General features: G+C 42.9%; 1 protein-coding gene across 2 annotated transcripts in view; it reads left to right on the plus strand.

The window, feature by feature from the left end:
• The first annotated feature begins 3,675 nt into the window (after positions 1-3,675).
• The window catches only part of LGI2 (leucine rich repeat LGI family member 2), a 94,248-nt gene continuing 71,663 nt past the window's right edge, over positions 3,676-26,260 (plus strand). For both annotated transcript variants that reach the window (XM_077477690.1, XM_077477691.1), the window contains exons 1-2: positions 3,676-3,982; positions 16,601-16,672. In XM_077477690.1, coding sequence (XP_077333816.1) covers positions 3,801-3,982; positions 16,601-16,672 — 254 coding nt within the window. In that variant the 5' untranslated portion in view covers positions 3,676-3,800. The remainder of the gene's footprint in view (positions 3,983-16,600; positions 16,673-26,260) is intronic.

Below are 26,260 nucleotides of genomic sequence, written 5' to 3' on the forward strand. Positions count from 1 at the left end.
GGAGCTGTGTGAACCGGCTCCATTGAAAGCCGGTAACAGGCTCATGACATGCGAATTGGATGCAGGAAAACCCGCATACAATTCACACTAGTGTGAACCCAGCCTTAGGCCTCAATAGTCTGAAACACGTTATTGTTGGCTCAATTTGGAACATGTGTACTCCTTGAACAAAATTAAGAGAAATTTTATTTATTCTCACCTGTTTGCCGACTTTATCTAAACAGAATGACCCCTCCTACCGCCTGTGAAAGCCATCCAATGGCTAATTAACCGCTTGGATGGCTTTTACAAAAAGATGATCACCTCCTGGAAAAAACAATACCAGGATGATGCCTGTAGCTGCAGGCATCATCCTGGTATAACCACTTGAAGTACTGATGTAAAAGTACGTATTGTGGTCTTCAAGTGGATAATCTGAATTGCTTGCGCAAATTGTTCCAGCTTGGACCAATGTAAGTTTGCATATCATGCGAGGCTACTGAGGAAGCTGACAATGACTGTAGTAGTCAGCGTCACTACAGTTATATAGGGTTGCCACCTCATCCCTTTAACCACCTCAATACAGTGCACTTACACCCCCTTCCTGCCCAGACCAATTTTCAGCTTTCCGCGCTCTCACAGTTTGAATGACAATTGCTCATTCATACAACACTGTACCCATATGAAACTTATGTCCTTTTTTTTCACACAAATAGAGCTTTCTTTTGGTGGTATTTAATCACTAGTGGGTTTTTATTTTTTGTGCTATAAATAAAAAAAGACTGTACATTTTGTGAAATAGTGCTTTTTTCTTTGTTTCTGTCATAGTAATTTTTCTGCATACATTTTGGCCAAAATGTATACTGCTATATATATTTGGTAAAAATAATCCAAATTAGTGTATATTATTTGGTCTTTGTGAAAGTTATAGAGTCTACAAACTATGGTGCCAATCACTGAAAATTGATCACATCTGATAAGGCCTTCAGTACATCAGGTGTATCTCATTTCTTGAGACACTAACAACTCAGGAAAGTACAAATACCTCCCAAATGACCCCTTTTTACAAAGTAGACATTCCAACGTATTAACCGAGTATGGTGAGTTTTTTTAAGTTGTAATTTTTTCCCACAATCCTTTGCAAAATTAAGATTTTTTTTTTTTTTTTTTTACAAAATTGTCATATTATCAGGTTATTTCTCATACACAGCATAAGCATACAACAAATTACACCCCAAAATACATTCTGATAATCTTCCCGAGTATGGCAATACCACATGTGTGAGACTTTTACACAGTCTGGCCACATACAAAGGCCCAACATTGAAGTGGCACCTTCAGGCGTTCTACGAGCATAAATGACACATCTCATTTCTCAACCGCCTATTACAATTTTGAAGGCCCTGGAGCACCAGGACAGTGGAATTGCCCACAAAATGGACCCATTTTGGAAAGCAAACACCCCAACGTATAATCTATGAGGCATAATGAGTCTTTTGAATGGTTAATTTTTTTCCAGAAGTTTTTGGAAAATGTGGAAAAAATAAATAAAAACGCATTTTTTTTTACACAAAGTTGTCAATTTATAAGATATTTCTAACACATAGCATGTATATAGCAAAAATTACACCCCAAAATACATTCTGCTACTCTTCCTGAGTATGGCGATACCACATGTGTGAGACTTTTACACAGCCTGGCCACATACAGAGGCCCAATATTGAAGTAGTACCTTCAGGCGTTCTAGGAGCATAAATTACACATCTCATTTCATTCCTACCTATCACACTTTTGAAGGTCTTTGATGGGCCTTGAGACAGGTACTCGGGTAACTTGATGAGCTGCAGACAGGTACTCGGTACTCTGATGGGCTGGTGACAGGTACTCGGTTACTCTGTTGGGCTGGTGACAGGTACTCTGTTTACTCTGATGAGCTGGTGACAGGTACTCAGGTACTCTAATGGGCTGGTGACAGGTACTCTGATGGGCTGGTGACAGGTACTCAGGTACTCTGATGGCCTGGTGACAGCTACTCGGGTATTTTGATGGACTGTGACAGATACTCAGATGAACTGTGACAGGTACTTTGATGGGTGGTGACAGGTCCTCTTTATTGGGGGGTGCAATCAGTGTGTGTTGGTGTACACTGTAGGCGATAACAAGATGCAAGATGTTACCGCAATCTCCTCCTCACACACGATCATTACCGCTGTTTGTTGACATTTAGTGATCGGCTGTGAAAGGTTCACAGCTGATCATGTGGTAAACAGCCGCTGGCCAATGGCTGTTTACCAGCGTTGGTGACAGGCAGTGCTCCCGGGAACACGCTGCCACTGATGTGCACACGCAGCGCGCTCGTGATCAAACACCGTGCAAAGTGGGGTGTACCACCTGTGATCAAGTGGTAAACAGCCATGTCCAATGGCTGTTCACCCCCCATGGTAGCGGGCGGTGTCTCCTTGACAAGCCACCCTCGAAGGAACAGGAATGCGCGTGCACAATCGCGCAAATTCCCTGTTTAAATAGAGGGACGTGATATGATGCCCTTCCAGAACAAGAGCCGCGCCACCTGGCCGTCATATGACAGCCAGTGGGCGGCTATTGGTTAAACCCGAACACATATTAATTACACAGGTTCTGTGGCTGATTAAGGTGGTAATTAAACTCACTTAGTGCCTTACCTGCATTCAACTAGCCACAGAACCTGTGTAATTAATATCTGTTTGAGTTTAAAGGGAGGAGGCATCAACTTTACAGTTATAGGTATAGTCAGGGTCCTGCACGTAGTGGCTTCCCCTCTGCACAATATTCACAGGGGGTCGTTGCTTGGCACCATCGCCATTTACAAAATGTCTTGTATTTTTTTCAATAAATGCAAGGCTTTCTATGAGTGGACGAGGTGAGCTCATGGCGTCATTGTCCCTCCTCTCCACCTTATCGAATCAGAGAGGGGTTGATTTCCTAAAACTGGAGAGTGCAAAATCTGGTGCAGCTCTGCATGGTAGCCAATCAGCTTCTAACTTCAGCTTGTTCAATTAAGATTTGACAAATAAAACCTGGAAGCTGATTGGTTTCTATACAGAGCTGCACCAGATTTTTATTAAATCAACCCCAGAATGGCTTGTATTGTGAAAAAATACAATCTGTTTTGTGAACAATGAGCAAGCAGCACTGTTTTATTATATGATGAAGGATAGTATGAAAAATACAATATCATTTCATGTAATATAATTTCTAAGTACAGTAAATTATTATAAAAACCTGCAACGCACTACATGAAAGTTTTATGAAAGACAAAACCCAGTTTGCTCCAGGTTAACTCTTTCTAGGCTTTATCATCTAGTCTACTTGACTCCTCATACTAAAATATCACCGGTAACATGATCTAGATGTAAAGGTAAGATTTCCTTCCAGGGGTCAAAAAGGCTGCCCCAGGGTCACCACATGTAACATGTCACACAGGGCAACCCTGCACTTGTTCCAAACATACATCTTTTTCCAGCCTTTGCAAGGTCATCCTCTGAGCTGCCCTCCTCATGTTCAAGTAGGATAGAGCATGCTGAAACACAGTAGGAACCTTTGCTACTTGGGGATTATTTTTAAACTCACCCGAATGGAGAGTTTAATAAATTATTCATTGGAGGGAAGAAGGAAAAAAAAAGAGGCTGCGGCTGAAATGCTGATGTCAGGAGACAAGTGCAGTGTAGTATGGTGCAGTCAGGATAAGGAATGCCTGCCAGCCAGCTCCTTCCCGAGTCTCTGTCCTCCCAGCACTCACTATTACACAGTGCATACACATTCTCTCAGACAGGGGGGTCAGGATGAGAATGGCACTCATGAAGGAACCCCTGCTATTCTTTATGTTGCTGGGCTGTATGCACCACACTGCTCAACTGAAGAAATCTACCAGATGTCCGTCCACATGCAGCTGCACCAAGGAATCAGTCATATGTGTCGGCTCTTCCTGGATCCCCAGGACCATTCCCAGCGACATCAGCTCCTTGTAAGTGGAACGCCGGTTGCACAAGATGCATGAGCGAGGGATGCTGTGTCCTGTCCAGCTGCAGAAGCTCTCTTTAGAAGTGTTCACTGCACAGCTGGACGGGGAAAATATTAAGGGCGCAATTCAATTTAATGGCTACTAATTGACCAGGATGCATGCAGGGAGATGTTTATCTCTCTCTTTAAAAATGAAGACTAGTCTGCCAACTTTTTTAGTATACTGCTGCAATATATTTTTATATGCCTTTTTATTAGGATGACCAAAGAGTTGATGTGCATGTGGGTGCTGAATGCGCTAGATTGACAAGGGGGACATGAAAACATGTAGCGTAAATATAGGTGTGTCTTATGTGGACCACTGATGCTGTAAACTCTGTTGCAGTTGTTTATTAATGCAGTTCTATCAGCGCTTGCTCACGCAGCATGCAATTAAATATAAAATAATTGTGCTCCAGAGACTGGTTATTTCCACTGGCCATAGCCTGAAATAGTTCTGTGTGCTGGCCAACGATGCAGTGTGGATGGAGGGGGGGGGGGGGATTCCAACTTGCTGGACTCGTAATTCTAGTAACCCAAGTGCTGTGACATCACACAATATGGTACTGACACAAGTCCCTGTAAAAGAAACATTTTATTTGGCCTTGTATTTCAAATCGAAAGGATCAGTCCACCCAAAAGTTACATTTTCGTTATAGGCAGAGCCTGGAGAATTGAGACAGCTATTAGATTCTTGTATGTCTGGGATGTTCCAACGGCGAACCCCGCCGGCCAGTTGCTGGCCCTATTCCTGTCTCCCTATGAGCATTGTGTGTTCCTGTCCATCTCTGTGACTCCCGTTTGCATCCTCCAGATTATAAACTAAATAGAGTGGGAACAACCCTCATAATGTCCCCTCATGTGCAAAGCCAGGAGATGTAATTTATAGAGTTTTAAAGATATACTTTTTTCCAAAATCTCTAAAAAACTTAAAGTAAAACTCCAGGTTAAAACTATCTAACCTTAACACTGCTCCCACCCTGTTTCTAACACCTATACTAACTACCCCATATAAGTAAAATGTGTATACTTACCTATTCTCTGGGTATATCAGTCCAGTCACACACATGATCTCCTCCATGTCTTCCTGTGCCGGCTACAGGGAAGAGGGGAGAGCACTCTTATGATGGCTGGAATGCCTAAGCGGTGACGTCACCTATAGACCTACAATGAGCCATCCATTATCAGGGCTCTCTCCACTTCCCTGAAGCCACTGCTAGTGGGAGAGAAGAGCTAATCACGTGACTGGACATGAGCACCCTGAAAATAGGTAAGTCTAGGCATCTTTCTTCTATAGGGTAGTTTGTATATGTGTTAGAAGGGAGAGTATGAGCAATTTCAAGATTAGAATGTTTTAGCCCAGAGTTCTACCTTAAATAACAGTTTGGAATGGACTGGCCCTTTAGGAGTCAGTCCACCCAAAACTGATATATCAAGATATATCATTTTCTAGTGTGCTGAATCACCCACTGGATTCTTATGTCTGGCAGAACAGTTCAGCATTATGATCTACCCATTATAGTTCCTGGTTCTGTTCCAAAGCCTTGGGGTTTCGTCTTTTATTCTGCAGTAGTGGGAGCCTCGCTATTTCTGTATCATTCTCTATAGTATAAACTAAAACTGGAGTGATACTCTCTATAACAGCAGTGGCAGGTAGGTAGTCCTGAGAAGTCAATTGCAGGAAATCTCAGAGCCCCAAAAAATGGAACAAGATGTAGGGTGATTCATCCTGCCAACATCTATGAAAGTGAATTTTTAGGACTCAACTGACTGTTTAGAGGGGTTGTAAACCCTCAAGGTTTTTCACCTTAATGAATTATATGCATTAAGGTGAAAAACCTTCTGTAGTGCAGCCCCCCCAGAGCCTCCCTTTTACTTACTTGAACTCGATCGTTCCAGTGGCGGGGATGAGCACAGCAGCTCAAGCTGCTGTCTCAGGTCCTCATTGGATAGATTGATAGTAGCAGGAGCCATTGGCTCCCGCCGCTGTCAAGCAAACCTATTGACACGGGAGCCCAGTGGAGGGGTCAAGTCCTGCTGTCTGTGTCAATGGACGCAGCAGCAGGACTCGGCAGTGCCCCCATGGAGTGCGGCTCTCCGTGGGGGCACTCGAGAAGGGGAGGAGCCAGGAGTGCCACTGAGGGACCCCAGAAAAGGAGGATGGGGACTGCTCTGTGCAAAACCCTTGCACAGGGGAGATAAGTATGACATGTTTGTTATAAAAAAAAAAAACCTTTACAATCCCTTTAATGTAGATTATGATTCAGTCCTAAAGCATAGTTTTTTCCTCCTTGTTAAAAAAATGTTGCTTTACACAAACATGAACTTTAATGGCATCCCAGTCTTAGTCCATAGGGTTCAATATTTAGTTGGCCCCCCTTTGCAACTATAACAGCTTCAACTTTTCTGGGAAGTCTGACCACAAGGTTCGACCATTCTTCCAGAAGCGCAAGCATATTTGTGAGGTCGGGCAATGATGCAGACGAGAAGGCCTGGCCCGCAGTCTACACTTTAATTCAAAGTGTTCTATCGGTTGAGGTCAGGACTCTTTGCAGGCCAGTCAAGTTTCTCCACCTCAAACTTGCTCACCCATGTCTTTATAGACCTTGGTTTATGCACTGGTGCGCAGTCATGTTGGAACAGGGAGCCATCCCCAAAGTGTTCCCAGTTTGGAGCATGAAATTGTCCAAAATGTCTTGGTATGCTGACGCCTTAAGAGTTCCCTTCACTGGAACTAAGGGGCCAAGCCCAACCCCTGAAAAACAACCCCACACCATAATCCCCCCTCCACCAAATGATTTGGACCAGTGCACAAAGCAAAGTCCATATAGACATGGATGAGCAATTTTGGGGTGGAGGGATTTAACTGGCATGCAGAGTCCTGACCTCAACCCGATAGAACACGTTTGGCTTGATATAGAGACTGCGAGCCAGGCCTTCTTGTCCAACATCAGTGTCTGACCTCACAAATGCGCTTCTGAAAGAATGGTCAAACATTCCCATAGACACACTCCTAAACCTTGTGGACAGCCTTTCCAGAAGAATTGAAGCTGCAAAGGGTGAGCCAAATCAATATTGATCCCTACGGACTAAGACTGGGATGCCATTAAAGTTCATGTGCATGTAAAGGCAGGCATCCCAATACTTTTGACAATATAGTGTATGTTCCTAGAACAACTTCCTAAAATGCAGTTTTGCATAAATGTTAGTACTTTTGCCTGCTATTTGAATTATTTTACTTTGGTGTTTTTTTTGTTTTTTTTTACAGCACAGGTTCACTTTAAGATGCCCATATACATTTTAGTTATAGGGGAGGTTTAGTGGTTATGGACTCAGTTCTGCTAGTACACAGACAATGAATGGTATGCTGACACTTGAGACCACCAGATATCCCTCCAGTATGGTAAAAGTGGTTCCTCAAAGGCTGAATCTCAAGGTTAACCAAACCAATAGGAACAGATCAGGTGAGCTAGAGCTAGTTTCAGACAGACCCATCAGCCCTTTATGTCCAGCTTTACTTGTTTCATTTTGGCAATCATGCTCCCCTCTCCAGTGGCAGCTGGTGATCATTTTTATGGGGAGGTGCGACAAACAGTGTTGTAGCGCCTTTAGGTGCGAATGGTGCGTGTGGCTACATCACAATGAAAAGTGATGTCCCAAACAAGTATAGTTAAATGTATCATGAGTCTATTCTTTGAATGCAGAGCCACAGTCTTCAGATTTAGGGCAAGGTTTTATTGTTCATTTTTGATTAGGGTACCATTAAAAAGCAGCTTAAAGAAGAAGTACAGTACATACAAAGCTCATTTGGCTGTACTTCTGTGGATCACAGGAGTGCAGTTCGTTCTGCACTCCTGTGACCCGTTTTCAGCAGACAGCGGGCTGAAACCCACTGTCATCAAACGTCACAGAGCGGGTCCAGGCTGGGGAAAGATTGCGTCCATTTGGTCGGGATCCACCCACATGCCTGAACTGCTTGCTCTAGGGCTTAATGAGTAGTCACAGGAGTGTGAAATGCATCTACTGATTGGCTGCGAGCTATGTGTATGTCTCAAAGTACCTTTTAACACATATTCAATAAAGGAACTGCTTTTAACTTTGGATGTGTGGATACCTCTTCTTCCTTTGATGCCCCCTCCACAGCTCAGCACTCCAGTGAGCGCTGGAGGGGCAGAGCAGACAGCATTGACTGACAGTCACTAGCTCTCTGCTCAGGGAGCTTAGAGACCTGAACGATCATCAGTGTTTGATCGCTCAGTTCTCAGCCTTAGAGCTGGCAGGGGACAGATGCAGCCTCGGACCAATGTTGCATCCACCTTGGTAAGTATGATTCTAAAATAAAAACATTCCCATACTTCTCTTTTAACTTACCTTAGCCCTGGCTCCTCTGGCAACCAGGGCTTTCCTCTCCCCTTTGACACTCCGAGCTGTAGGTGGGCATCCTCTCTTATAATGCAGGACTGCTGGTCCTGCATTGTACTCGGCTACATCAGAGTAGACCAGTAGATGAAGTTCTAAAAGGAAGCCGCTTTGGGGGACCAGTAACATGGAGAGGAGGGAGTCTGCGGGAGCAAAGAGTAAGGTAAGTTCAAATGCTTTTTATTAGTACCCTAGACAAAAATGAGCATTTAACCTTTCCAGTATGAGAGGAGTACCACTGCAAGGGCAGTTTTGAATTTTCCCTGGATTTCACCCCTTAATACTGGCAAGCATCTCAAAAACACACAACCTCAGCACAATCATGGATCATTGTTAAAAAATGAAACACATTCAATATATGCATTTTCACACATAGAATATAGACAGAGAGCAATCACTTTGTCTGAGCTAACCTTCAAGCCCATGGGTCAATTGCTCATTTTGTCTAGGGGTGAGGAGAAAGCTTATACCCACGCGAACCTTCGTTCCACCGGTGCTCCCCCACGGTCAAGTGTGGACTGTTCCTGGTCTATGGAGCCTGCTCCGGTCTTGATGACTTTAGGAACAGACCACTATTCAAGACAGCTAGAGAGGGGGGGTGCCAGACCAGTCTTGTGCTGGGAGGATCTGAGGATTAGATGAGTAAATCTCCTTTCTTCTCCTCTCTAGATAAAAACGAGCAGTTAACTCATGCAATGCAGGCTCAGCCCCATTGCATGGGAAAACTTTTTTTCCCCTGGAGTTGGGCTTTAAAGAACTTCACTAAAGAAGCCCATAGTAGTTAGTCACATTGAACTGAACATGTTCAGTAAAGTTTAAGATGTTTCATAGCTTACCAAGCCACTTCTTTAGTTTCAATGCATGCCAGAAAAACATAGTATATAGAGTACATGTCTGGGGTGTGTTTGGGGTGTGCACTACGCAGAATGGTCAGTGTAGTGCCCCTTACATTGGTGGTCATCAGTGAAGATTCTCCCTTACACTGGTGGTCAGTATGTTGCCCCCATTACATTGGTGCCACCAGCGTAGTTTTCCCTTGCAATTGGTGTCAGCAGCAAACAGTATACAGTACATGGCCACATTAAATTGAAGAGTGGGCATGACCTAAAAGGGGAATTGTTAAAAGAAAATGAGCCCATTCAGTGTATTTTACCCTTATGCACACAGTGTCTGCTGTCCAATTGCCCCATTGCACCCACTTCTGTCAGAATATACTGATCACTGGTGTCAGCTGATTGGCTTCAGCCGCTGATCCACAAAGGTTTTCCAGCATGTTCCAGCAGTGACACCACACACTGAGCCCTTGTACACACGGTCAGACATTCCGTCGGAAAATGTCCGATCGGACCGTGTTGTCGGATAATCCGACCATGTGTGGGCTCCATTAGACTGTTTCCGTCGGAATATCCGACTGACAACGTTTTAGAGCTGGGCTATAAAATTTTCCGACAACATGATTCGATCGGACTTTGTCCGATCGTTTGTAGAGAATTCCGATCGGACAAAGTGCCACGCATGCTCAGATCAAATTCCTAGACCAAAGCTATTGGCTACTAGCCTAAATGTAGTCCCGTTGTAACTAAATTACGTCATCACGTTACGAACGATCAGATTTTCCGACAACTTTGTGTGTATGCAACACCAGTTTCAGACAAAATCCGTCGGACAAAATCTGACGGATTTTGTTGTCGGAATGTCCGACCGTGTGTACAAGGGCTAATAGAAAGCTTAAAGGGGTTGTAAAGGTAATTTTTTTATTTTCTACATAGGTTCCTTTAAGCTAGTGCATTGTTGGTTCAATTACCTTTTCCTTTGATTTCCCTTCTAAATGTTTTTTTGCTTTGTCTGAATATCTCACTTCCTGTTTCTCCTCAATAAGCTTCTCACCATCATCCGAGCTGGTGGTTAGTCAGCCAGAACAGCTTACTGAACAGCTTACTGAGGAGGAACAGGAAGTGAGAAATTCAGACAAAGAAAACAAAGAAAAAAAAACATTTAGAAGGGAAATCGAAGGAAAAGATAAGTGAACCAACAATGCACTAGCTTAAAGGAACCTATGTAGAAAATAAAAAATTTACCTTTACAACCCCTTTAAGACTTCATTCCTGCTAATTACAGTTCCTTTTAAACTTTCTAGCTTTGGTAGCAATTTAAAAAGGTATTTCATGTGCTTGTTTACCCTCTTTTATATACCTATTAGCAAAGACGCAAAGCTAGCACTGCTCCACTGCTGATCCTGGGCCTCTTCTCCTAACAACAGAAGCTGGCCACCTATCTATTAATTGCCGCTAAATACGCAATAGCCAGGGCTTGGAAACAAATGGCTGTCTCGTTTGCGGAGGTGAAGAGCACAATGACATGTTCAATGAAAAGATGAGTAGTGTCCTCCATGTGTCCTCCATGACTTTAAAATCAATTTCTCAAAGTGTGGGCTCCTTGGTGGTCTTACGCTCTCCCTACTCTGCATCCGACCTGCTTGGGATAGTTTAATTGACCCCATCCATCTCCCATCCTGGGGGAACTTTCTCCTCCTGTCTCTTTCATTTCTCTTCTTCCATTGTCTTTCTTTCCTGTGTTGACCCCTGGGCCTTGGCTGGAGGGTCCCTGTTGATCAACAGTTTGTTCTTTAAATTAAAAAAAAGGATAAAACACACCCCATAGGTGTAGCTAAACACATTGTTTTTTCTTGAGCCTACTGCTGTTGTCCCCTGCGTGGGGATGTTGCGTGGGGATGTTGCATCTGTATTCTATTCTTTCATATTCCGATAAAAATATTGCCCTGTATTTAATGTGTTAGCTGTGTCTATATAAGAGATTCTGGTTAAAATATTAATTACGGTAAATATATTTTTTCAATTATTTAAAAATAAAATATTTAGCTTCATAACACGCTTTAGGTAGATGATATTTGCAGTTTGACTGGTAGCTATAAAAACACTTTAACCTAAAGATCAGTTCTTTAATCCTAAATTACATATTTTCCAGCATACAGCTAATTATCTGTACTGTACAGGGATCTGACAGGGGAGAAGACAACTGCCATTCTGTTGCCTACTCTGAAAAAAGTTAGCTTCCCAGCAAAGTTACATAAATGTCAAGTATCTTAAATTATGCCCAGGATTGGGTACATGTCTGTGAATCTTATCACTGGCTTTCACATAATGCTGACAAATGAGTGGAAGGACGCTTTTTCCACTGTCCCTGGGATGTACTTAGAGGGGAAACTGTTAAAAACCTGATAGAAAATTGGTGCTGGATGTTTATATTTCTAACTTGTCGGACCCAGGGGATGAAGGTGAATCATAACTGTACTACTGACATTCCCCAAATGCACAGACATGAAACACTTTATTGCAATTCTCTTTAAACATGAATCCGTCATATTTCATGCAGAATCAGTGTTGTACACAAGACTAAGACACTGCAGAAATTGTCTTTAGTTTTTTTGGAAATCAATACAAGCATTGCTAAGAAATTAGCAGCTGAAATTCAGCAGTTTTTAAATCCCTGAAACTTATGAAGAAAGTTGAACAGAAGCTGCAGAGAACCGGAGCCCTTCACAGTGTTCCTGGAAACCGCAGATACGTATTCACAGTGGTGTGCCTGATGTGATCGCATGAATCTCTAAAATTGGTATTACTTTGTCTATATAAATAGGGTTGTATTGTTGCATAGCCAACATAGGCTGTGGCGCAAGGCTCCTAGGGGCTGTGATGATAATACACTCTATCAATCTAAACGCCAGCAGACTGAGTGGTCATCAATGGGGCAGGTTAACGCCACCGTTAACCCCTTGTGCACACAAATGGTAGCTGTCACCACGTGTTTTAATGATAATACAGTAGTACCATTTACAGCATCTGCTGTAGCAAATCTGACCTTTAACTCTTTACAGCCAGTGGAAGGGCACTACATGGATTTCCCAGTTATAGGATTACTGTTTTTATTTTCTTAGCACAGGATTGGGAGCCTGCCCCACTTACTCCTGATCATAAACAGGTGTCAGTGACAGTGCAGTCATTATGCTGGGTGTGCAGAGCAAGTGTGCTTCCAGCACCAGCAAGGGACGCTGGCTGTATGCATCTAGGTGGAAGGTCAGGTCCATCGCCATGCTGTCACGCATATAGCTTGTGTTAAAGTGGAGTTCCTTCCAAAAGAGGAAGGTCCGCTTTTTTGCTTCCTCCCCCCCTCCGCTGCCATGTTTTGCCCTTTTGGATGGGGAGCAGGTACCCCTTGTTCTTCCCCCACTACCGGGCCACTTAGAAAGTGCAGCACACTTCGTGCTTTCGCAGCAGGGAACAGGCGGTGAAGCGGCAAGGTTTCACTGCCGGTCTTCCTTAATAGAAATGGCAGCAGCAGCACCTAAGAGCCAAGTGAAAAATCTAGTGGGGTTTCGACATTGTGTGATCTCTGGACATGTAAATGTCCTAATATTAAAAGTCAGCAGCTACAATATTTGTTGGTTTCTAAATTGTTTGCTGGGGGGGGCTATAAGCTACTCCACAGCACCCCAGTATTATCTGCAGTCCTAACGCTAAACATTTTTGAGAGCCTCCACAGTTGAACCACACGTATTATAATGGATAGATAGAGGACAGGTAAACCTGGAGGGAGCCCAACCCTCCTTAAAGGCACAGGGCGCACTGGACACCCAACATATAGCATAATGGCAGCAAAGGTGTTCAGTGCGTCCCCCCACCAGCATTTCAACAGTACAAACAAATGGCTATTGCCCACATCTATAACTAGCCTTCGCAGCAATGAGTACATATGTATTATGCCGGCGTGAAAGGGTTACTAAAGCAATGAGCCCTGATGTATTCATCCCAGAGTTGTAGGTATAGTTGTTGAACCATTAACAGAAATGTTTAATCAATCTCTTCTAACAGGAGAAGTTCCCCATGACTGGCGGACAGCTAATATTGCACCATCCACAAGAAGGGTAGCCAGGTGGAAGCTGGCAATTACAGGCCAGTGAGCTTAACATCAGTTGTAGTCAAGTTAATGGAATCACTCCTAAAGGAATGATCAATGATCACTTAAAACGCACAGCTTGCTGGACCTAAAGCAACATGGCTTTACTGAGGGCATATCATGTCAGAATAATCGGGCTGAATTTCTTCACTATATCACTAATGTTTTAGACCAGCCGTGCCTTCTGTTCTACTTCTGCCCATCAGCTCTGCTAAATGTCGGCGGTTCCGCCTACACGGTCTGCCCGCCACTCAACCAGGACTCCGTGGCTGGGTGCGGGTTGGGTGCACAGTGAACTATGCTGCCTTTGTAGCTGCCTGTGCCGATCCTGCAGGGTCACCCAATATCTTACTCACACAACTCCTGTGAGTGAGATTTTGGATGGCGCAGGATTCAGAGTGAACAGCATAGGCCCTCAGGGTGCTGAAGACCCCTTGTAAAGTGACCAATCCCTACTTTTCCCACCCTAGCATCCCCACCCCATGATGTGCACACACACACACACACACACACACACATGGCATGGTGCTAGATAGGTATGTGTGCAGCTGCAGCAGGTGAAATCTTCAATTGGAGGACACTAGAGACTGCAAAATCAGTGAATCCACTGTCCAAACACCCCCCTCAACTTGACAAATGCTTGCATATGTCCTTCTCCTCTACTGCTCTGAGTCTCTTACTGTAAAAGACTGCCACTCCTCTGAAAAGCAATCTTCACATGGATTGCTTTTTAGAGGCGCTTGACAGGCAGTGAAAAGGTACTATGTCACCTCCTCACCACCTGTTTTAACCCTCTAACTGCTGCATAACCCCCACCACAACCACGTGTATTACATGTGGTTGTAGGAAGGTTTTAGCACAGACCCATTTATTTGATTTGGGTGCGTTTGGTGAGCGGTAGTGCAACTGTTGATATAATTCTTGCCGCACCCACGAAGCAAAGATTTGTGACTCCAGCATGTGTATACCCCTAGGTGCTGCCTTGTCAGGGTTTATTCACCCCCAGCTGCTGCCTTACAACATGCTGTGATTTTTATTTTTACAAACTTTATTGAAATGTCACACTGACATTATATAAAATTCAATTGACCTCAGTGCTGTGAACAACGCAGTGGTGTGAACTGGACATACCACAGACAAGGCAGTTTTTCTTTTCATGCAGTAGGACTGTGCTGGAAAAGCCACTCAACACCCCTACCACATCTGGTGTGAATATACCTTATAATTACCCCAAAATTGCCACCAAAATTGGGGAAGGCTTGTAGGGGGCCCAGTGTATTACTTTGCCCAGAGGCCCATAATGGCCCTGTACAGAACTACAGCGGAGAAAGATTTGAGGGTTCTTATTTCAGGTGATTGCAAAATGAGCAAATAATGTGGTCAGGTAGTGGGCAAAGCAAATAGAATTCTAGGATGCTCCACTAGAGTGGTCACCAGCAGGAGAAAGGAGGTTCTGATTCCCCTATATACAGGTAGATATTTAGTGAGACCTCATTTAGAATACTGTGTCCAGTTCTGGAGACCTCACAAAAAATATTGATAAGTTAGAACAAGTCCAGAGATAGGTAACAAAAATGGTCAAAGGTCTAATGCCCCGTACACACGAGCGGACTTTTCAACATCCAAACTCCGACGGACTGAGTCCGTCAGACTATTCGATCGTGTGTGGGCTGCAACGGACTTTTGATTCGCCAAAGTCTGACGGACTTTAGAAATGAAGCATGCTTCAAATTTTCCCGACGGAACTCCGCCGGACCCGGTCCCCTTCGAAAAATCCGCTCGTGTGTATGCTACTCCGACGGACTAAAACCGACGCTAGGGCAGCTATTGGCTACTGGCTATGAACTTCCTTATTCGAATCCAGTCGTACGTCATCACGTTCGACTCCGTCGGAGTTTGGTGTGATGGTGTGTGTCCAAGTCCGTTCGGTCGAAAAGTCCGCCAGAACTCCGCCAGAACTCCGTCGGAACTCCGGCGGAACTCCTTTGGAGGTCTGTCGGACATAAGTCCTCTCGTGTGTAAGCGGCATAAGGGATAAAAAATATATTAAGAGAGACTTCAGGAACTTAAAGCAGAACTTCACCCAAAAGGGAAGTTATGCTTTTTTGCATCCTCCTCCCTCCTCTGCCACATTTGGCACTTTTTTGGGGGGAAGGGTGAGCGGCTACATGCTTTTGACAGGTACCCACTCCCACTTCTGGGCAGATCGCTGTGGTAATCTGTGTTGAATGTTGGCCCCTCTCCTCCTTCCGCTTTCAGCCTTCTAGGACACATCACAGGTCCCAAAAGACTGCGGGACCGTTCACATTCGCAGTAGGTAACCGACTTTAAAGCCAGGTTTCACTGCCAGTTTCCCTTACCTAAGATGCCAGTGCCTGCACCCAAAGCCGATTGAAGAATTGGCTCAGATGAGGACATAACTGTTTTCCTGGACAGGTAAGTGTCCTTATATTTAAAGTCAGCAGCTACAGTATTTTTAGCTGTTGACTTTAAATTTTTTGGGAAAAGACTGGAGCTCCTCTTTATAATGTACAGTCTGGAGGAACGAAGTTTAAATGGGGACATGATTAACACCTTTAAATACTTCCTTAAATGAGTAAAAAAAATAATTTAGGTGGGCAGTATTTTCAATATGAAACCAAGATCAAGAACAGAGGGGTCATGACTTCAAACTAACTGGAGGAAAGTTCAAAACTAATCTTAGAAAGTATTATTTTACAGAAACGATAGTTGATGCTTGAAATAGACTTCCAGTAGTAGTAGTAGTAAGGGTAGTGAGTCAGTCAGCAGTAAGTGAATTCTAACATGCTTGGGAAAAACAGATCTATACTCAGACAAAAAAGGTAAAAATAAAATGTATAAATAAAAAAAATGGGGCAGACTCGATGGACCACTTGGTCTTTTTTCTTCCGTCCATTTTCTGTGTTTCTAGATAGAAAGATAGATCAATACATTGATAGATTATTATAAACTATACACAGAAACAAGTTTTTTCATTTACAAACATTTTGGAATGAACTCATCTCTTTCACATGTATGAAAACTTTACAAGACTATAGTTCTCCTTTAATGAACAGCAGCCTAGAAAAGTTCTAGTTAGACTTTTGGCATGAAAAACAATTCTGACTGTATTTTCCCCTGTGAATTGCGCCCCCCAGTATGTGACTTTTGTTTGTATCTACTTTTGTAGGAGTCTGGTGAATGGGACATTTTCTGAGATCAAGGACCGAATGTTTTCTCATCTGCCTTCCCTGCAGCTGCTGTGAGTACCGCACTCCATAACAATACACTTACTGAAGCTCCTTTCATTGTAGCTGGCACAGGGCATCGTTGTCATTCCAAACACATCACTGCAAATAGTGTTTGGAAAAGTATGTTAGCTGCTCTCCGACTTTGTGCTTTTTCCATAAGAAACTGTCATCATTAACCACTTCTGTTCTGCAATATATTTACTAGCATATAATTTAGGCTGGATTACCTACACCAATCAGCCATAACTTAATGACCACTGACAGGTAAAGTGAATAACAATGATTATCTCATTAAAATGGCATCTGAAAGTCAGTGGGATGTATTGGGCATCAAGTAAACAAGCTGTCCCTGAAGTGTTGATATCAGTATAAAATGGGCACCGTAGCTTGTTGTGTATGGGGCTGTGTTGACACAAACTAGTCAGGGTGTCTGGCTGATCTGTGTCTACTACCAATAGCCCCTACATTGAATATCAGAACATCAGAAAAGGAAGAAGATGGCCTGGTCTGATGAATCACGTTTTCTTTCCATCATGTTGATAGCCAGGTGTGTGTCTGTGCATCGCTTGCCTAGGGAAGATATGGCACCAGGATGCAGTATGGACTGAAGGCAAGCCAGTGGAGGCGGTGTGATGATTTGGAAAATGTTCTGCTGGGAAACATTGGGCCCTGCCATTCATGTAGCTGTTACTTAACACGTACCACCTACCTAAACATTGTTGCTGACCAAGTACACCCCTTCATGGAAATGGTATTGCCTGATGCCAATGGCCTCTTTCAGAAGGATAATGCTCCCTGCCACACTGCAAAAATGGTTCAAGAATAGTTTGAGGAACACAATAACAAGTTCAAGCTGTTGTCTTGGCCTTCAAATTCTCCAGATCTCAATCCATCAAGAATTTGTGGGATGTTCTGGAAAAAACAAGTCCGATCCATGGAGGCTCCACCTTGCAACTTACAGGAGGTAATAGGATCTGTTACTGATGGCTTGATGCCAGATACCCAGCATATCTTCACAGGTCTAGTGGCATCCATGCCCCAATAGATCAAAGATGTTTTTGTGGCAAAAGGGTGACCCACTCAAAATTAGGTGGGTGGTTATAAAGTTATGGCTGATCATTTTGTAATACAAAGCTAAATTGGAACTGTTTTTTCATGGTCTGAACTGGGGGGGAGTCCACAACTGTATTCAAGAAGCAGTGATAACGTCAGGAGCCATTTACAGGGGTTATCCCAGTGAACAGTTAAAGTGCATGTCAGGCCAAAACCTCTTATATGATTTTAGAGCAGGGAGGGACAAGAACCCCTGCCATGTTTTCACTGTTATATATTAGGGATATTTACCCTCATTTTCTGTACCATTGACAACGGTTTTACCAGACAGAAAGTAAAGAAAATCTGCAACGGTGACACAGGAAGACATAAAAATGTAACCGGGGTACTAGCTTTCCTACTCTACTATTTTTTATTCTTGCTGTCTGTCTTACTGTTTGAGAGTTTGCCTCACTTCCTGTTTGCTAAAACTTTATCAGTAGGACAGGAAGTGGGAGGGCCTGTATTACCAGGCTTTGGGTTTGATGGTATCCGTTTGACATCAGTTTGAGATGCTTCTCAGATCATTCAGAACTGAGTGAGAATTGGATTTGACCTGCAGTTGGCTTCCTTCTGAACTGCTGCATGCAGGTTTTGCCTTCCCAGAGGCTTGTAAAGGCATGCAAAACCCACTTAAAGCAAACAAATTCTACACAGGCCCTATAGGAGGCCCAGATAGCAGTAAACTCTTAACAGTGGTTCTAGTCTTCACCACTCTATCCAAAACTGAGAAAAAAATGTTTAGCTGGATACACATTTCACTTCCGGTTACTGTGGGTTAATGTCATTGCCAATATTAAAATTTTTCATATTTTCTAAAGAAAGGTGAGGAGAAAAACTAAATACACAATTGAAATAAAAAAAATCTGTGAACTGGCTTAAACTGGTCAAACATTCAAACATTCAAGTTCATTGCCCTTCAGAGATACAGAGCTATGCTGGATTCTCTGAAATTATGAACATGTGTACCCCAGTGAATGTGATGCTTCTGAATGTTCAAACAAGTGAAATTGCGGTGAATATTAAAGCCTAATCTCCAGGAAAATAGCTAAATACTCATTCAAAATACACATGTTCCAAACTGGGTTATCTGAAAAATTATTTGTTATTCTGCCCAGCCACGTTTGTGATCAATATACTTCTGCCAGGCAGCACAGCCAGTAGGGAGGTGCCACTTTTTCATTTAGAAAGTGGACCTGTCAGTCTGGAAAGTAGATGAAGAACCTGGATAATGACTGTAAAAAAAAGGTGGCTCTGTTGTTCTGGAGAAAAAAAAACAGATGCAGTTAGTATCAGGGGAGTTCTGTGATCTCTGAAATAATAGACACCTTACATGTGTGGCCCTAACATGAAAAAGTAAATTTGATTATAGGTCCACTTTCAGAAATACAATGGTGTCACCCCACCCTCCCAACCTGCTGATTGGACAATGAAGAAGCTGAAACACTCTGCTCACTTTGTTCTATGCTCCTGTAAGTATGGCATCCTGTCAGCACATGTTCCTGCAGCAGAGCCCAATTTGGTCTTAGTTTTGCCTTTTCCTCTCCAACTAATGCTGGTTGCATGTAAAAGTAGATTATTTTTATAAGGAATCACAACTAAAATAAATGGTGGGTTAACTATTTGTCTGGAGTTCCGCTTTAATGCACAGAAGTAGAATACAGAAAATTTGGGTGTATGTAAAGTAAATGCACAGTGAATGTTCAGTACGTATTACCCCCCTGCATGTAGAGGTGCATTTTTAGTAGCATTATTTTGGTGTATTGTCATGTGTCAATGTGCATTTCCTATGTGCCCTGACATGCATTTTGATGCATGTTGACACATGTTATCAATGCATTTTTTCCATTCAAAATTTAGGGGAGGTGAGTGTTAGCCATTGACAAAGGCTTGTTAATATTATTATTATTATTATACAGGATTTATATAGCGCCAACAGTTTGCGCAGCGCTTAACAAAATGAAGGCAGACATTACAGTTGCATTACAATTTGGTACAAAAGGAATCAGAGGGACCTGCTCACTAAAGCTTACAATCTAGGAAGGAGGGTCAATTGATACAAAAGGTAATAGCTGTGGGGAATGAGCTGATGGAGAATGTAAAACAGTGTATTAGTTAGAAGCAGGATAAGCTTCTTTAAAGAGAAGGGTTTTCAGGGATCATCTAAAGATGGATAGATTAGGGAACAGTCAGATAGATTGGGGTGGGGAGTTCCAAAGGATGGGAGAAGCTCTGGAGAAATCCTGGAGGCGAGCATGGGAGGAGGTGACAAGGGATCTAGAGAGCAGGAGGTCTTGGGAGGACCGAGGAGAGCGGCTTGGTTAGTGTTAGTACTTTGAATTTTATTAGTTGGGTGAGTAGAAGCCAGTGCAGGCATTGGCAGACAAGGGTGGAAGACACTGAACGGTTGGTAAGGTGGATGAGTCTTTCAGTAGCATTATTTATGGACTGAAGGGGGGTAGTGTATGTAAAGATGGTCCAATGAGGAGTGAGTTGCAGTAGTCGAGGCGAGAGATGACCAGGGAGTGAATTATAAGCTTGGTGGTGTCATTGGTTAAAAGGGGCATATTCTAGAGATGTTGTGGAGGCTAAAGCGGCATGATTTGGACAGGGATTGGATGTGGGCCTGAAAGGACAGTTCAGAGTCTAGGTTTACCCCCTACTACCCTGGCATGTGGGGGCGGACTGATAGTTCTGTCATTAATCTTGACAGAGAAGTCAGGGGAAGGGGCACGTTGGGGAAGAAATATTATGAGCTTGGTTTTAGATAGATTCAGTTTGAGGAAGTGGTGTGACATCCAGGTTGATATGTCTGTTAGTAAATCTGTGATGTGTGAGAAGACAGATGGGGGTGAGCTGAGGGGTAGAGAGATAGATTTGAGTGTCATCGGCATATAAATGGTAGTGGAAGCCATGGGAAGCTATCAGCTGACCCAGGGAGGATGTGTAGATTGAGAATAGTAGAGGTCCAAGGACAGAACCTTGGGGGACCGCAACGGTATGAGGTGTTGGAGAGGAGGAAGTAGGGTTGAAGGTGTGGTGAGATAGGTAAGATTCAAACCAATGGCGAGCACAGCCATGGATACCAAGCAAATTTTGTTTTTTGAGGAGGAGGGGGCGATCAACTGTATCGGCAGAGAGGTCCAAGAGTAAGAGTACGGAATAATGACCATTGGTCTTAGCTGTTAGTAAGTCGTTTGTGAGTTTTAGGAGAGTTTTTTTGGTATGGGAGTGAATAGTGCATGTTTCAGAGGGTTGGGGAAGATGCCAGTAGAGAAGGAGAGGTTGAAAATATGAGTTAAAGAGTGTAGGATAGAGTCAGAGGGTGACCGTAGTATTTGAAAAGGAACGGGGTCCAGCGGGCAGGAGGTTAGCTGGGCATTAGAAAAGAGTTTATTGACACCCTCTGTAGTAGTTGGGTTTGATTGTACAGGAGGATAAAGACTGTAAAGTGAGGGAGATATCAGTAGAGTGGAGGAGATCTCGAGACGAATTGTCTCAATCTTATTCTATCGCATTGAATAAGTTAGTGGGTGGAGGTAATGGCGGATGAAGTAGAGTAGAAAAGAGTTAACGGGGACTGCATGAGAGGGTGTTAATGAGAGTCATAAAGGGCAGATTTATATTGGCTGAAATCTTGCTGTGACTTTGTCTTACACCACAGACGCCCAAGAGCACGACTCTGTTTTCTGAGACTTTTGGTAATGCCTGTCTGTCAGGGTTGTACTAGTCAGGGCCTGATTCTGTGCATAGTGAGGGGGGGCAATGTATCCAGGGTGGATGACAGTGAACTTTTGTAGATAGAAATGGCCAGTTTGGGGCAGGACAAGGATGAGATTTTGGCATAGAGACAATCTGTAGCAGAAAAAAGAAGAGAAGGCTTAAGATGGCAAAGGTTTCTACGGGTAATTGTTTGGTAGTTGGAAGACAAAGAGGAGAAAGACAAGGAGAGAGTGAATCTAATAAGGTGGTGATCAAAGAGAGGAAAAGGAATGTTGAAGAGGTTGCGTGGAGTGCATAGGTAGGAGAATATGAGGTCAAGGCAGTTGCCAACAGAGTGAGTAGAAGTGTTTGCTCATTTTCTCAGGTCAAAAGAAGGGGTTAGGTTCAGAAATTTAGAAGTAGCTAAATGGGGATGTTGAAGTCACCAACAATGTTGGGATTTCAGAAGAGAGAACGTAAGGTAGCCAGGCAGGGAAGTTGTCAAGGAAGCTTGATAGGAGGTGGATAGATCGCAGCAATTCTCAAGGAAACTAGAGAAAATAGACGAATACAGTGAGCTTTAAATGAGGAGAGGGACAGAGGGGGGGGTGGATGAAGAACCTGAAAATTGTTTTGAGGGGATAGGAGGATTCCAACACCACCTCCTTTCCGTCCGCTAGGCCTGGGAGAGTGAGTCCACAGGAGGCCACCATGGGAGAGGATAGCAGCAGATGGAAAGTCAGATTCTTGAAGCCATGTCTCCGTAATTGCAAGTAGATTGAAGGAGTTTGTGATAAATAGGTGATGGACAGTGGTAAGTTTGTTGCAAACCGAGCGGGTTTCCATTCCAAAGGGCACAGGAAAAGGGAAGGCTGGTTCTAGGCAGAAGAGGAATAGAAATTAGATTGTGTAGATTGCGGCTTCTGGCAGAGTATAGGGGGTGCTGGGTATGTTGGCCAAAGGTAAATGGTCCAGGATTTGGAGAAATATCTCCAGACATTGGGAGAAGCAGAAGGGTGAGAGAGGTGATATGGGAGTGTGACTTATGTGGGGGGACACTTCTCAGTGTCCCGGAGGTTTTATTGGTATGTGGGTTCAAAATTAGCAGGAGCTGATGAGTGCAGTGATACGGTGAAGACAGGCGTGAAGGTGATATATATAAGCTGCGGGGTGGAGAAGAAGGGTGAAGGAAAGAAAATGTAAGGAGAGAGGATGCAACTGTGAGAAGGAAAAGTAAGGAGTACATTATACAGAGTGACGAGATTGAGAAGCAGGCTGGATGAGGAATGTTCTATGGGGAATATCTGTTGCTAACATGTCAAAGCACATGTTATATGTTCTTTGATGTGATCCATTGACTTCTATGAAACTCACAATGCACTAATACGCAGATAAAAACAGAAATGTTTTATGTGTCAAAACGCTATGCAGCACTGAAATGGGAACAAACATTGTCTTTATTATGGCAAACCAAGACACATGCCCAGAGTTTTCAAATTTATACAATTTTAGGGCGGTTTCATGCTGCAGTGCTGCTGTTTGGCCTCAGCGCAGGTACAGTACAGTGTACCCGTGGTTTCCCATAGACTTCAATTAGATTACATGTTTGTTTTTTTTTGGTGTGATTTTTGAAAGCATACCAAAGATGCAGCATGCAGGTCTTTGGTGCAAAACTGTGATCTAAGAGGAATGAACCTTGAGTAATCTGCACGAAAACCACAGGTACATTTCACTGCACCCAGACCGCAGCCAAACTGCAGCCGGCATTGTGAAACCACCCTTAAGAGTGGTTACAGTTACGTGGTGACAAATCACAATACCTTTTTCAATTAATTAATTACTAACCTTTATAAATGGTACAGGACGAAGACGGTTCAGATTTAACACAAAGTCTGCCTTTTATTGGAATTGGTCTTTTATCCTTTTTTTTTTTATCATAAAAGATGAATGCACATATCACTCTAGAAATATGTATCTAATCACCTTGAGTTTACAAATCTGTAGAACTGCTTATACTGTATATACAATATATATTATATACTGTGTATATATATATATATATATATATATATATATATATATATATATATATATATGTATATATACACACACACACACAATAAAACAATATTCCAAAGTGTGCCGTCCTTATACAAATTAATACATCTCATAAGAAACACAGTAAAGTCCCTTAAACATATAATAAACAAATTTTATATTGTCAAATCCATATAAATCAAATCCATATATCATGTGCAAAAATTGTGCAATATTGTGCAAATATATTATATATATATATATTAAAGGGCAAAAAGTGCTCAGTTCCAAAACATCAGCATTTCCTCTCTTGTGGTGAAAAAATGATGATAATGTACACCACCATGAAATGTATTGTCAAAAGGAATCACCACAAATGGTTAAATGAGCTCCTTACCAGCTACACTGATCCCACAAGGAGATCACTAAATGCCTTGCTGCATAGCAGCCACATATACCACGATCTGGAATGCAAAAGCTCTTCAAACTCCTAAGCTGAAAAATACTCCATGGTGTGGATTAACCACTTGACCTCCAGATTTACCCACCTTCATGACCAGGCCATGTTTTGCTATACGCGACTGCGTTACTGTAGCTGAAAATTGCGCGGTCATGCAATGCTGTACCCAAACAAAATTGATGTCCTTTTTTTCCCCACAAATAAAGCTTTTTTGGGTGGTATTTGGTTGCAAAGTTTCCTATACATTGATCCTGCCAGTAACAACACTTCCTGTTGCAAACTGACTGTGCTAAACTACTGCCTCTCAGCTAGCAGCAGCATTGTCAGCTTGTGGTGCATGCACCATAGGTTGGCCACTGAGTTTCCTGATAGACAACCAAAAATTAGATTTTAGGTTTATGTGCACATGATGACTGTATAAAGAATTTGACATTATGAACAGAGTGCTGTGTGTAGTAAAGATCTTTTACCATAGACAGTTCTTTGGAGTCATGGGAGGGCAGATTTCTCCCTGCATGCTATTATGGGGGGTATAATGACCTGTCTATGGCCAGTATTAATATGATTCTTATTCTAGGAGATATTGTTATTGGCGGCTTTCTAATTATGTACCCTAATGTGCAGAAGGAGTATAATATGCCAAAGACAGGGATACGGATCATGCAACATGAGGAATAGCACAATTTTTTTTAAGAATGGGGGAGTGCAAGATTAGTAGTTGAACTTCATTAAAGTCTCATGTACAGGGGCTTTGTTTGCATCTAAGTTGATTTTCATCCCCATATAAATCAATGTGAATGCAAAACCAACTTAAAACAGCTTGATGTACCTCAAAAGCGGTTTAATGCAACTAATGCCGCATACACACGACCAGACTTTCTAGCAGACTAGGTCGGACGGACTTCCCGACGGACTTCCGGTGGATTTCCGACAGACTTTCCGAACTAGCGGACTTGCCCACACATGACCGGACTTTACGACAGGCTTCCAAATGATTGGACTTGCTCACACATGGACTAAAGTCCATTCATTTTGAACGTGATGTGTTATAATGGGACTAGAAACGGAAGTCAATCTTGACACTCCATCGCCTGGTATGGATTTTAAGGGGAACCCCCTATGCCAAAAAAAATGGCGTGTGGGTCCCCCCAAGGTCCATACCAGACCCTTATCCAAGCATGCAGCCTGGCTGGTCAGGAAAGGGGGTGGGGACAAGCGAGCGCCTCCCCTCCTGAACCGTACCAGGTCGCATGCCCTCAACATGGGGGGTGGGTGCTTTGGGGAAGGGGGGCACCCTGCGGTACTACGACCACGGTACTTGCCCAATGTGCTGATGATCTACTCATTGTCACTGCCAAATAAACTAACACAGTCAATAAAAAATATACGAATGAAGTGTAAAGCAAAAAGTGCAATAGTGCTTGTAAACTACAACAGTAATTAGTGCTTATGAAATTCCATTAAAAGTGCATCTGTGCATTGCATAAAGTGTCTCTGTGCATCACTCAGGTGTCAAAAATCAAGCAAATATGTGCTTAAAACCATACAGTGCATATAACAGGTTAAAAATACAATATATAAAGAAATAAATATTTGTGATATAAACGCAGAAAAAATCTGTTCTATAAACGTAGAAAAAATTCTGTGATCTAAACGCAGAACAAATGCAGAAAGAATGCAGAGAAAAATAATTAATTAATTAAATTAATAAGCAATTCAAAACAAAAAACCATACACAGTCCAATCCAAACTTCCAGTCCATATGTGACGTAACGCGTAGGAAACCGGAAGTGACGCCTACATCCGAGCAAGTCGCTCACTGATCTGTTGCTAGCTGTGTGCCTGTTTTTCCGTTCCCCCTTGTGAGTAGTTAAAGTTGCTTTTTAATAAAATCATCTATTTTAAATACTGCACTATGGAGGATGTTTTTTACCTGTCGTTTTGAGAATTTTTCGCTGGTAACAACTACGAGGAAGTCGGCACCGTCAGAAGCCCTCTCTGCAGTCCCCCTGATCCTTCCAAGTACCCCCGGCAAATTAGCTGTTTTGCTGCACACCTCGCAGCTGTGAGGTAATTACTTAGTGTAACTAGCACTGGCACGGAATACCACTGGAAGAGAGTTGGCTTGGCACATTGCACCTTAATTTTGATTGTGATATTGCATTCAAAATTGCACGATTGGACTGTGTATGGGACACTCTATTGAGATTCACTGATTTGCTGCTATTGGTTTTTTGTTTTGAATTGCTTATTAATTTAATTAATTAATTTTTTTTCTCTGCATTCTTTCTGCATTTCTTCTGCGTTT

The sequence above is a fragment of the Lithobates pipiens genome, unplaced genomic scaffold (assembly GCF_037356315.1).
Source record: "Lithobates pipiens isolate NorthernLeopardFrog02 unplaced genomic scaffold, aLitPip1_a1.2 Scaffold_13, whole genome shotgun sequence".
NCBI lineage: Eukaryota > Metazoa > Chordata > Amphibia > Anura > Ranidae > Lithobates > Lithobates pipiens.